General features: G+C 43.7%; 1 protein-coding gene across 1 annotated transcript in view; it reads left to right on the plus strand.

Annotated features, from left to right (window-relative positions):
• LEKR1 (leucine, glutamate and lysine rich 1) overlaps window positions 1-11472 on the plus strand; it is a 162138-nt gene extending 150666 nt beyond the window's left edge. The window contains exon 13 of the mRNA XM_043996228.1: window positions 9977-11472. Within this exon, the coding sequence (XP_043852163.1) occupies window positions 9977-10378 (402 nt within the window). The 3' untranslated portion in view covers window positions 10379-11472. The remainder of the gene's footprint in view (window positions 1-9976) is intronic.
• Window positions 11473-13231: the final 1759 nt, after the last annotated feature.

Below are 13231 nucleotides of genomic sequence, written 5' to 3' on the forward strand. Positions count from 1 at the left end.
AGGGAAGGGAAGGGAAGGGAAGGGAAGGGAAGGGAAGGGAAGGGAAGGGAAGGGAAGGGAAGGGAAGGGAAGGGAAGGGATAAATAAGAGAAACGAATCCAGGGAAGAGTTAGAGAGGGAGGATGAGACGTCTAGTCAGAACTCAAATCCTCCTCTCAGACAAGCCACTCTCTCTTGGGCGATTTATCTCTGCTGAAGTGGAGGGAGAGAATTCCAATGAAGTCTCCCAGGACTAATAAATTAACAATGAATGAAGATTAAATAGAGAATGGCTTAAGTTACAACAGCTACAGCCAGCTTGAGGAAGTGCATACATACACACATAGATACATAGATACACACATACATATATATACACATACACACAGATACATAGATACACACATACATATACACATACATAGATACATGTGTGTGTATCCATATGCCCTATGGAAGAAAAGGAAACAAATCCTCTCTCAGAAGAATTGCTCCCATGATCTAGGTTTCCGTTCCTTTAGGAGAAGCACCATATTGTAGTTGATAGAGACCCCACTGATGTAGGAGTCAAGTCCTGCCTTCCAGTTTGGCTCCTGACCCATCCTGGCTGTATGGCCCTGGGCAAGTCACTGCCTCTCAGTGCACCAGGAGCTCCCTTAAGGTACAGAGGAAGTACCTATCGGTGTTGGTGGGAGTTTCCTTATGAGGAATCCCCTGTGCCAATGAAAGCACGGGACGGGCTTAGTCCCATCCTATCGCAAATGGCCTCACCCAGACTATTCACTGGATTCTCACAACAATCCTGTGGGGTGGGGGCTGTTATATCTCTGCTAAAGCTGAGAACACCAAGGCTAAGACAGCTTATGTTACTTGCCCAGAATCACATGGGGCAAGATTCCTGACAGCGAGTCCAGGGCCATATCTGCACTTAGCTGCACTTTCAGTGAATTATGCCATGAATGATGTGGAGCCCCGGATGGAGACTTTCTCTGGGCCCTGTGACATAGACAAGAAGGTACACTCAGAAATCAGCTCATGCATCTGCTCCTGGAGAAGAGGAGCAAATGATTTACCTGCCCCTGATGAAAAAAACTGGCAAAGAGAAGACTCTGAGGAGCAGCTAGGTGGAGCAGTAGATAAAGCACCAGCCCTGGATTCAGGAGAACCTAAGTTCAAATCTGGTCTCAGACACTTGACACTTACTAGCTTACTAGCTCTGTGACCCTGGGCAAGTTACTTAACCTTCATTGGGAGGGAGAGAGAGAGAGAGAGAGAGAGAGAGAGAGAGAGAGAGAGAGAGAGAGAGAGAGGAGACTGGATAATAAGGACTAAGCAACCTGTGAAAGACAGTAAAGGAGTCAGCAGAGCAAACAGGGAAGGCTGAGGACAGTGGGGAAGTTGTGGCAATCAGCAAAGGTTCCTGGTCCTCAAATAGGATGTGATAAAGTAGAGGATGAGAACAGTAAAAATCTGTTTGCAGTTACAGGAAATGGAAGAAATAGGGCAAACCAGAAATGATCTGCAGAAGTTTATCAAGGCAAAATCATTTCAGGGCAGGAGAGGCAGGCCCTACCTAAGAAAGGGGTTCATGGAGAAGACACCAGAGTATGAATAGATCAGGCAAAGAACTTTTGAAAGCACTTGGCCAAGATTGTAGGAAAATGAGTACACAATGATGACTCCAAAGAGTGAGCTTCTGGGGATTTATTAAAAGGTAGGAGTAAGAAAGAGCAAAGGACCTGTGACCTTGGGAAGACAAACTCACTGAGAGCAGAAATGCTGATGTCTCTGAACATGTGAAAGTCAGGAGAACTAGCCAGAAGAGCACCCCCTTACAGAGAAGGGTGAAGAGGAGGGAGGCCCTTGAAAGAGAACTCTCTGATCATTGAGTTCTGACTCTGACCTCGCCCAGTGCTCTGCTTTACAGACAAGCAAAAATCCCAAACACCATCGGAATGCACAGGCCCTTCAATGTGAGCACAAAAGACAGTTTGCCCCAAGTGCCGGCTCACAGGGCTCTGAGTGGAGGAGTGCTCATTAAGGTATCAGAACATCGTGGTGAGACACAAGCTGTAACAAGCTCACCAAGTCGTCCTCCCCAGAGCGCCTGGGAGGGCACACTTGTGTGCAGCTGCCCTAGGGACGTGGCCTCCTTGCCTAATTCCTCCACTGCAATGGATTGAAATAAAAATGAATGAGAGATTCATGAAAGGAAAAGGGGGAATTTCTGCAACTTACTCGTTGCAAGCAGGAGCTTTGTGCTTATGAGACAGTTACTCAGGATTGTTATGGAGGGAGCCTTCTAGAAATCTTCAAATGAGGCTGATGGGACCCCAAGGAAAATGGCAGATTTTTAGTGGGTGCCCATCCTTGGTCTTGGACTTATGGCTGGGAGGGAAAGAGAAGATGGGAAGTTGGGCCAAAGGAAGCAGAGCAGCAAAAAATACAGGATCGTTGAATTTCAGTGTGTCAGTGTCTTTGTGACAAACACAATAGAATGTGAGCTCCTTGAGAGCAGGGACTGTTTGGGGTGGGGGGAGAGAAGGGGATTGTTTATTTTTTGTCATGGTTGATCTTGTGCCTAGATTGTGTTAGACACTTAACAGATATTATTTTGATAAATTTCTATGGCATTTGAAGGTTTGCAAAGCCCTTTACATACATAGTCTTTGGGGCCTTCCAGGAGATCCATGAGAAAGATATTATTGTTATCCCCCCTTTACCGATGAGGAAACTGATTAAGTGACTTGCTTAGGATCAGACAGCTATTAAGTGTCTGATTTCGGGATCTGAACTCAGGTCATCCTGACTGCAAATGTGGCACCATCCACTACATCAGGGGAAACTGATGTATTGGGGGAACTAAGCTAAATGAAGAGAGCAAAATTAAAATTCAGCCTGGGGATGTAAAAATAAAGCTCGAGTTAGTTCCCGAGTTCTTCTTTTCTGCTAAGTGAACATGCAGTCTGATAATGATTTGCCAAGGAGGCATCAGATTACCTTTACTGTAACGTCAATGTTAAAATGACATCCTGGGCAGCAGTGGCTGCCGTGGACACGGAATGGAAGATCTGCCCTTCCTTTCATAAACGATCCCATTTGATCCTCACGATGCTCCCCTGGGGAGGGAAGGAGGATGGCTCTGGCTGACGTCCGTCCTCGCAAGTCGCCATCACAGTCACAGTCTCCTGCCCATGGAGCACCCCAAGCAGCTCACACCCCTACAAAATGGCCTCTGAGACTTCATTGTTCCCTTTTTGTGTTCTGCCTTGAGTCTGGGGTCCCAGGACCCGTCAGTAGAGCCCCTGTCTTTCTCTAAAGCATGGGAATCTAGCCAGATTCCCCAAGAGTTTCTTCCTCCCTTCCTCCTATAGTTTCCTCCTTCCCTGTCGCCTCCCTTTGCCACTGAACCACAGCTTCTGTGGCCTTTCTCCTGTGTCACTGACCTAGGATAGGGTCACGATCAGCCTGACCAAGTAGAGAAGCAAGGTGAGGTAGTGTTGAGTGCCATGACTAGAGTTGGAGGACCTGGGTTCAAATTCTGAAGCTCCCACTAAGTACCTGGATGACCTTAGGAAAGTCATTTCATCTCTCTGGGCCTCAGTTTCCTCACCTGTAAAATGAGGAGATTGGACTAGATAGGCTCTAAGTCGTTGTCTACTAGAGCATCTGAGCGTTCAGTTGGTGGGACCCTCGTCACTGTCAAACCTATTTCCTACATGATGTCTCAACCTTTTCTAGAGGATCAGTTTTGTTCCCTGGTGCTTTCTACACTGTCGATCTTTCAGCTGTCCAGTTCCCTAGAATGTGTTTTTTTAAGTCATTGTGGCCCCCCAGGTAGGCCCCTTCTGTCATGACTGATCTGGGGGGCTCTCAATAAGTAGGTTACATGACTTCACAGTGGTTCTTGGCTTCACCCTGGCTCTGCTCCCCCCAGGGACAATCTGTGAACCGTGGGGATGGTAAATGTAGATGTTCTGTGTGTTCTAGGCGCCATTTGATAATTTTTTAAAAATCTACAAGGTTTTGGTTATCACTGCAGAACCTGTTTGACAAAGCCAGGTTTTTTATGATCCCAGTTTTGTAGAAGAAGGAAAACAGATGTGGCTGTTGGAAGGACTTTCCCAGAGGCTCTTGGTGCCTGTCAGTGACAGAGACAAGGATAGAACTGGGATTTCCCCACTCCGGGTCCTGACATGAGTTCACAAGGCCATCCCGATTCCAAGAACTGATCCCTTGCCCTGAAGGCTGACAACCTGAAGCACTTCTTTCCTGGCTTGGCCCTCCAAGTTCACTCACTACAGATGCTTCCCACCACGAATGAGATTCTTACCTTCAGAATGATAAAGCTTCTCAGCAAGCTATTTTTCTTTTCTCACTTCATTTTTTTTTTTGGAATCGAAAAAAACTCAGCTTTCTACAGGAAAAAAAAAAGCCTCACATCTGCAGTGAGTGGAAAATTGGCCATTTTTAAATATAAAAGATCTTGGACAGATGGAAAAATCCTTTATTTTCCTTTTGACATTCATCTATAATTTTTCTTCTATATAATTTTATAACCTTTCTGGTTGCAGTGAAATTGGGTTGCATTTAAACGTGTCCAACATGTTCCTCATTTCAAACATAGACACAGACCTAGTTCTTTCCAAAGCAGCCTAGGGGTGTTAGGGACCTTCCAAGCCAGGGATCCTTCTCGACTCCCTTTGCCCTAGGTTTATGGGTTAAAAATGATTCTAGGGGGAGCAGCTAGGTGGCTCAGTGGATAAAGCACTGGCCCTGGATTCAAGAGGACCTGAGTTCAAATCCAGCCTCAGACACTTGATACTTACTAGCTGTGTGAGCCTGGGCAAGTCACTTAACCCTCATTGCCCTGCAAAAAAAGAAAATTATTCTAAGGGTATTGGGTTACAAGGAATCCCTTTTGGGAAAAAATTACTTAGTAACCTGGGAATTAAATTCAATTTACTAGTTGTAAACATTTCTCAAGTGCTCTTAACCTTATTTTTACATCTTGTAGTCCTTCAGCAGGCTGGTGACATCTATGAACCCTTTTTCAGAATCATATTTATAAACGTAGAGAATCCATAGACATCAAAATGTGTTCTTGGTTCTGGGGGAAAGGGGGTGTTAATGGACCCTGGGTTAAGAGCCATAGTACTAGAGGGAGAGGTCTTGAGAAGCAGAAGAGCATGGTGGGTTGTCAGCAAGTCCACAGTTCAAGTCCTGCTTTGGACAGATGCTAGTGACCAAAGTCAAGTCACTTCACCTGTCACTGTCTCAGGCTATATGATTATAAGTTGCAGAACAGCTGCATCAGCGAGATTTCCCTCTAGCAGTAAAGTCATAGGTTTAGAAAAACAACAAAAAGGATAGACACATATCACTACCTGTTGTTTCTTTGAAGAATCCCATGTCTCTAACATTTTAAGCATTCATGTTTTCAAATTACCCAAATTTAGAATGTTCAAAAATGAATTTAATGTTTATCTTTGGGTTTGAGTTCTCCTTTAGATATGGTCTGCTTATCATCTCTCACTAAGCTAAACTTGCCACGGGTTTTTAAAGATCTTAAATGCATTGAAGCGTTTGATTGCTGTTGTTCTCCCTTTATGAGGTGCATTGAACATAGTCCGGCTTATTCTGTGCTGTCCATGTCACTCAGGCGAAAGCACAACTTTTAAAAACTGCTCTAGCAATTTTGAAGCCCAGGTTGTCTCCTTGCAGCATAGAGTGAGGAGAATCTGGTTCTCTCCCACTTGTCATAGGAGCTGAAGCCATGAAGTCCTCGAGTCCCATGACCACATCCCGTTGCCAAGCTCAGCCCCCTCCCTGATCTCGGGAGTGTGAGCCTCAGATATTCCTCTTCTTGTTGATTTTCAATACAGGATGAGCTGTAGCCCAGAGCCTTCCTGTGTGACACTACCGAGTTACTGTCTCCAATTGTTAGAAGAAGAAACAAAGGAAGAGTTCCCAAAGGGATTTTCCTATGCTTTCAGCCCAGCTCTGAGAGACAGAAATAGAATTGGGCATAACCACCTTTCTCAGCCCTTCAGCCTTCAGAGGGGCCTCCTGCTTCCAGGAAAGAAGAGAAGAAGTAGAACGAATTATTTGCCTAAAAACTACTAACCTTGAAAAATGGGTTGCAGAGGAGGGGGCCTTCTTCCAAGGACAGCTATTCCCCACCATCCACGCTTGACCCTGAGTACTATTGCAAGCAAAGGCCTGGCTTGTTCGATAGAGCTCTGTTCAGAGATCACTTTGGATTCTCTCAACCTTTTCAGTGTAACCTATGCTGGGACATCACTTGTCTTGACTAAACCCAGTGTTTTGCTCTGTATGAGTTGCTGCATGGATCTACTATTTCCTTTTGAGACTTGACTTTTTGTCGACTAAGTCTATTTGACTTTTCCTTTAACAAGAGCTCTTACCAACACATTACCCATCACTGATTCCATTTATTCTTCTTGTCATTGATTCACTGACCTCACTGTTAGCTGCTATCAGTTTTCTTTACCTGTTAGAATGAAATTGACTGTCTCAACTAAGGGGCTTTTCATCTCAATTCTACGTAGTCATTTAGATCTAATCATGTTGAGTATTGGGCCAGGACTTCCTAGATATTGTGATCAGACTTTACAAGTGGACTTACATAGTAGACAAAGCACAAAAGATACTTTTCATAGGAAGCTTATTTTCTTATATTTGAGAAAACTTGGGCAGAACCATATGAACATTTTAGAATGCTGCTTGTTACTGTAGTGTGATAGGAAGCCAAGCAAATGCTATCTTGCATGCTTATCTGTGAATAAAATATTAAATTCAAACATTTTCTATGAGGACTTGGGGGATTGAGAAGGAATGGAGGAGGTAGCTAGTTGACAAAGTTCAGAGTCTCAGGTAGAAAGAATCTCAAGGGCCAGCTAGGTGGCGCAGTGGATAGAGCACCGGTCCTGGATTCAGGAGTATCTGAGTTCAAATCCAGCCTCAGACACTTGACAGTTACTAGCTGTGTGACCTTGGGCAAGTCACTTAATCCTCATTGCCCCTCCAAAAAAAAAAAAAGAGTATCGTCTAGAATTTTGCTGGAAATTAAAGTCAACCTCACAGGTGTAGAGTTTGAAGAATCTCTTCACTTTTTGACAATCAGGACACTATATTTCTGGGCCTGTAATACTTCTTTCTACAACTCATAGCCTTTAAAAAATTAATAAACGTGACTCAGCCATCACATTTCCCAGTGCTTTTAACCTCATCAGATGTCATTCATCTGACCTGAACTTAAGGGTAGCTAATTGTTCCCTTACTATCTCCCTATCTTTGGTATCAACTCCCTATTGGTCATTTTAATTATGTTCTCTTCAGTCCCAAGACCATTCTTCTTGGGAGATAAAACAGGAACAAAATTAGAACGAGCAGTTCTCATTATCCCACCTACCCCAAGAAATGCCCCACTCCCCTGTTATAACTTGACCAATGAGGGGGAAAGACCAACGAGGGAGAAAGTTTCTTCATAAAGTACCATAATCACTGCAACACTCCAAAGGATTTGAGTTCATGTGGATATGGTTATATCCTTGAATGATAGAGATTTCAACCTCTTCATGCCTGCACATCCTGTGAGGATCTTAATCTGTGAACTCTCATAAGTTTACAACAGTAGATCCACCCACTATGCAAGAGCACTTCCCTAAATTCTTTTAAAAATGCATTACCGGGGGCAGCTAGATGGCGCAGCGGTTAAAGCATTGGCCCTGGATTCAGCAGTACCTGAGTTCAAATTTGACCTCAGACACTTGACACTTACTAGCTGTGTGACTGTGGGCAAGTCACTTAACCCCCATTGCCTAAAGAAAAAAAAATGCATTACCATGATCATGTAAACTTGACAAATAACAAAAAATATGATCAGTTCCTCATATAAGGAACAGAAAAAAATATTGCATATGACATTATGGGTTTCTATTATGGACAACTTATTTTTAAAGCATATATAAAATTTTTCATAGTAGGTCTGGCACTGTCCTACTTAGTGTCCCCTGCTGAATTTCCTTCCACTCTCTTGTATACTTTTGTCTTGCTATCTCTACATTCCCCCCAACTCCTTCATTACTCTGTTACCCATTTCTACCTCCAGTACTTAAAAGTCCTCTTTTGTAGCAAATGAGTGTAGTCAAGCAAAGCAGATTGCTATAGTGGCCACCGCTTTCTGCTCCTCTCTGTCCAGAGCTGGGCTTTATCAGTTCTCTGGAGTCATGTTTAGTTTCTGCATTAATCAAATCTTTTACAGTCGTTTTGCAATGGAATTGTAAAAATTGTTCTTCCAATTCTGTTCACCTAAATCATTTCTTCTCTGAGTAATTTCGTAACAGTTCTCCCAGATTTCTCTGAATCTGCTCCTTTTTAAATTTCGTATGGAAAATAATAATTCATTATTTTTATTACTATTATTTGTTTCCCCATTTTCCAGGGTGTTTTTTGTTTTAGTTTTGTTTAAACATGCTGCTAGGGGCAGCTAGGTGGTGCAGTGGATAGAGCACTGGCCCTGGAGTCAGGAGGACCTGAGTTCAAATCTGGCCTCAGACACTTAACACTTACTAGCTGTGTGACCCTGGGCAAGTCACTTAACCCCAATTGCTTCACTAAAAACAAAACCCAAAACAAAAAAACACCACATGCTGCTATGAATATTTTTGTATATAAGAGTACTTTCCCACTTTCTTTGATCTCTTTGGGGTATAGGGTCTGCATAGTGGACTCATCCTTTCCTACATGTTCAGCTCAGCTGACAGCATCTAAGTACCCTTAGATTTAATCAGCTAAATATGAAGGGAGGACACCTTTATTCCTTTTGGAATCTAAAGCTTTATAATGCCTTGGCTATATTCACAAACATAAACTAGTTGAATTATGTAAAATGGCCATTTTAATTTCGCTCATATGGATCATAAATACAGATCTAGAAGCAACCTCAGAAGCCATATAGTCCACCCCTCTCATTTTACAGATGAGGAAACTGAGAACTAGGGAGAGAAAATTATTTGGATGATGGGGGCTTATGCCCCCCCAGACCTGTCACCTGCCAGTCGTGTAACAAGTGGACAAGTCATTGAAGCTTCTGCTCACTAGGGATTACACCTTCATTTGTAAAATGGACATGGGAATGCCTTAGATCTATAGTTGTGAGGATTAAATGAAAGGTGATCTATGGGAGAGCATTTTGTAAACTGTAAAGTATTATTTTTAATCACAACGATTTCTTATTATTGTAGAACGAATTCCAGCAGACAGCGTGGTCGTAGAATAGTGAAAATGATCTATACTGTATATATGTGTGTGTTATGTAATGTGTGTATATATTATGTAATGTGTGTGTGTCTATACATAATACACATATATACATATAACACACACATGCCTATCTATAAGTATAGCAATGTGTACTGTATATTTAAGTATATACATACATAAATCCCTATACACACATGTGTCTATATGGATATGTGTGTATACACACACACATATTCTGTTGCATTCAGTTCACTGTATTCCATGACACAATAACTTTTCCTACAAGTAGATTGTGTGAGCACAGTGGAGCACAGGTTCAAAGAGGTGAGACCGATCAGGAAGACGTCTGGGTTCTAGCTCTGCTTCTCCCGCTAGAGAAGCAGCCAAGCCTCATGCAGCACTTAGCTCCATGTTCTCCCCCACCCCCGCCATAGCAGGAGCCTAAATGAAAACCTGGGGCCTTGAGCCGTCTCCTCCGGGCCTCCGCTCCCTCGGTAGTAAAGGAGCTGGCCTCCTTGGGCTTTGAGGCCCCTTGCACCTTGCCCGCCCCCTGAGCCTCGGGCCGTCTGGGCTGGCCGAGGGAGGCATCGCCCAGAGCATCCCGCAGCCCGAGCTCCGGCTCCGAGTCTGCTTCCCCATACGCCGCCCACTAGCCGCCCCCGTGCTCCCCGCCTTAGGCTAAGATGGGCTCTCTCTTTCCTGTTTTCAGAACACGTTTCTTCAGGAAACAGTGCGGAGAGAGTGTGAAGAACGCTTCCAACTGACAGAAGCGCTGAGCCAAGCCCGGGACCAGCTGCTGGAGCTGCAGAAACCCAACGGGGGCTTCCCGCTGCCCCGCTGTTCGCTCAGTCAGGGCAACCTAACCGCCCCCGCTTCCATGGTCAGCAGCGGAGACAAGAGTCTCGCGAGCGCCGCCCCGGCCAAGGGGCTCAGGATCCCCGTCCTGCCCTGCGCCTCCAGGTCACCCACCTCGCTGAGCCAGAACAAGTCCCCAGGTGGGAGCTGCACGAGCTTCCCCATCCCCAAACCTCCCAAGGGAAAGGCGGCCTCCGTCAACGAGACCAGGCAGAGAATCGCCGCCATCCTACAGAAGAGGATGAGTCAGCAGTAGCCGTGAGATGCGCGGGCCGCGGAGGACGCTCCGTGTCCAGTCACCCGAGGGGTCTCTTCTGCTGGAGGCAGTTGGGAGCTAGAGTGGCTGCGGGGTAAACGTAAAGTCTCAGACAGGCTCGAGGGAAGAGCAGCCCAGGAGAGTCAGAAGGACTTAGAAGGAAATTGAGAGAGGGCAGTTAGTATCTGTCTTTGCATGTTGCTTGATTCAAAAGAGAAAGAAAAAATGCCAATCAGTGGATCCATGGTGTAGGCACATTCTCCCAGAGGCCAAGAGCTGAACTCAGAAGTTGCTCAGGAAATCAAGTAGTGGGCAGCCCAACAGGTCACTTGACATGTGTAGGTCTGACCTAAGCAGGTACAGTTTCAGAGATTTTCCACCTAGAGAATCTTTTCTATTTCTTGTAATACACAGAGATAGATCTTCCCTTCTAAACTTCTAAGTGGAGAGCAGGAAAGCACTTTATTCTTATATAAATAATTCCCAGGAATTTTACTTGAAGTATTTTCAGAGTTAGTGGTTCTCCTTGTTATGAGCACGCCTCATCGATGTGCCTTAAGCCCTTGGGTACAGTGGAAGCCCCCATAGCCTTTACTGTGGTTGAGCTTTATGTGTTAAGCAATATAGGTGAGGGACAGTGAGGGAGCAGGCATCTGTGTGAGCCAGGTTGACAGTCTGGACAGAAGGCGCTAGAGTTCTAACTTAAGAAAATGATGACTGTGATTTTCAGAGGCCAAACGTTTTTTAAAGGTAGTTTTCAGTAAATGTTATTTTGTACTTAGCATTGCTTCGGTTTAAACTTAAATTCTTAAACAATCTCGAGAGAAGATCAGCCCCAGATAATCAGAGGGACTTAGGAAGAAGTGGGAAGGGGCAGTTAATATCTTTGTCTTTGGATTCTAGCTAGTTCATGTTTTCTATTCTCAGACTGGCCTAGGGTAAACAGAGACAAAGCCAACTCTTATAGGCCTGCTTAAATTCTCCATGTGCTTCAAGACTCTTCCCACCCTTGTTGTCTTTTCTCATCTTTCTCTTCCTCTCTCCTTAAGAATCTATCTTCCCAAATAAAGTTTCACTTTAAATCTCTCATTAGATACTGCATCAAGAACTTCTAGCCTTCAAGGCCCTAGATTGGAACGATATTAACAGATGTGGAATAAATTTTATATACTGTTATACTTGCCTATGGTATATGACATCCTTATTCATGAGTGAAGGTGCCTTGAATCATATACATGTACAAAAATGAAGAAATCACCAAACAAATGAACACCATTTCCTTTCTCTTTGGGACATTCACTGATAAGAGTTATAGAATTTTTGATAATTTCCACATGAGGTACATGGAACCCCCACCCCCACCCAGGAGAATACCTTATTCTTTTGTCCTTGAGCACAACAAATAGCAGCCACCATTATCCTGCCTTATGCCTCTCATTCTTGGCATTCCAAGAAAAAATGGCATGAACAATATCATCACATGATGGGGCTCAATTGCAATGAATTTCAAGGAACTGTCCAAATTTGTAATGCTAGAATTTGTTTTGAGGAGGGTGGAATATAATTTAAAACACTGGCCATTGGCTAGAGCTTGGAAATCTATTTTGTTTCTTTGTTTGACAGAGAGTGGTTTTCATCGTAATGCCATTTGCCCTAAAATAATAAGTGTTATCGGATTTTAGAGCTGGCAAGAACCTCACAGAGCTTCTAACCCACCTGCTTGGGTCAGCAAGACTTAGAGGCATATAATTCAGAATGAGAAAGAGACCTTAGAGATCCCTCAAGTGCCACCCTCTCATTTACAGATAAAGATCTTGGGGCCCAAACAGATCCTCTGATTCTAAATGTAGCTCTTTTTTAGATCTACAAATGTGTCTTCACACAGACGAGGAAACTGAGGTCTACAGAGGTTCAAGAACCTGACATGAATCATACATAGAGTTAATGGGGGGAAATAGGGAGAGAACCCAGTTCTCCTGCCTTCTAGGGAGCGTTTCCTTTATACTACTCTTTTCACTGAAGAGTCCTAGAGCTTCCATCTGCAAATTTAAATCGTCCATTAAAAAAAGGGGGCAAAATAACTGACATTGCTGATGGTAGAGTTCTGTAATCGAACCTCATCCCCCATTATCGTAAGAAAATATATTTAATCATGTGAAAATAAACAAGGGCAACTTTCTTCCATGTTCAGTTAAGCTTTGTTTTGTTTTTTTTGTTTGTTTTTGTTTTCTTTTTACGCCTAAATTATGACTCTGTTCATAGGATCCCAAAGGAGAGAAGTTTCTCTTAAATGTTCACAGGTTATATGCAAACTTGATTTTTTTTTTTTTTGCTGTTGTTGTTGTTTGGGGGGAGGGGTTGTTTTGTTTTGTTTTGTACAATAGTCTCATCTCTGTTTCATGGAAAGTGGGATCTTGTTGGTTTATGTTGGTTGATCCTTGGAGAGTCATTATGATCAAATCGAATCTTTGGTGGTGTATGATGAGAAGAGGGTCTTTTTCGTGTGTGAGGCAATGAGGGTTAAGTGACTTACCCAGGGTCACACAGCTAGTAAGTGTCAAGTGTCTGAGGCCGAATTTGGACTCGGGTCCTCCTGACTCCAGGGCCTGTGCTCTATCTGCTGTGCCACCTAGCTGCCCCCTACAAACTTGATTCTGAGAATATAAAGAAATTATCGACAAATCCTGGCTTCTCTGTTTCAGTTCAATCCAATTCACCAAGCACTTATTAAGTGCCTAATATATATGCAAAGCACTGTGCTAGGCAATGGAAACACAAACAGTCCTCACACTCTGGGAGCTTCCATTCTACCGGAATTGTTGCTAACCACTTGCATTACAACAATTAACTTTT

This window comes from Dromiciops gliroides, chromosome 3 (genome assembly GCF_019393635.1).
Source record: "Dromiciops gliroides isolate mDroGli1 chromosome 3, mDroGli1.pri, whole genome shotgun sequence".
Taxonomy (NCBI): domain Eukaryota; kingdom Metazoa; phylum Chordata; class Mammalia; order Microbiotheria; family Microbiotheriidae; genus Dromiciops; species Dromiciops gliroides.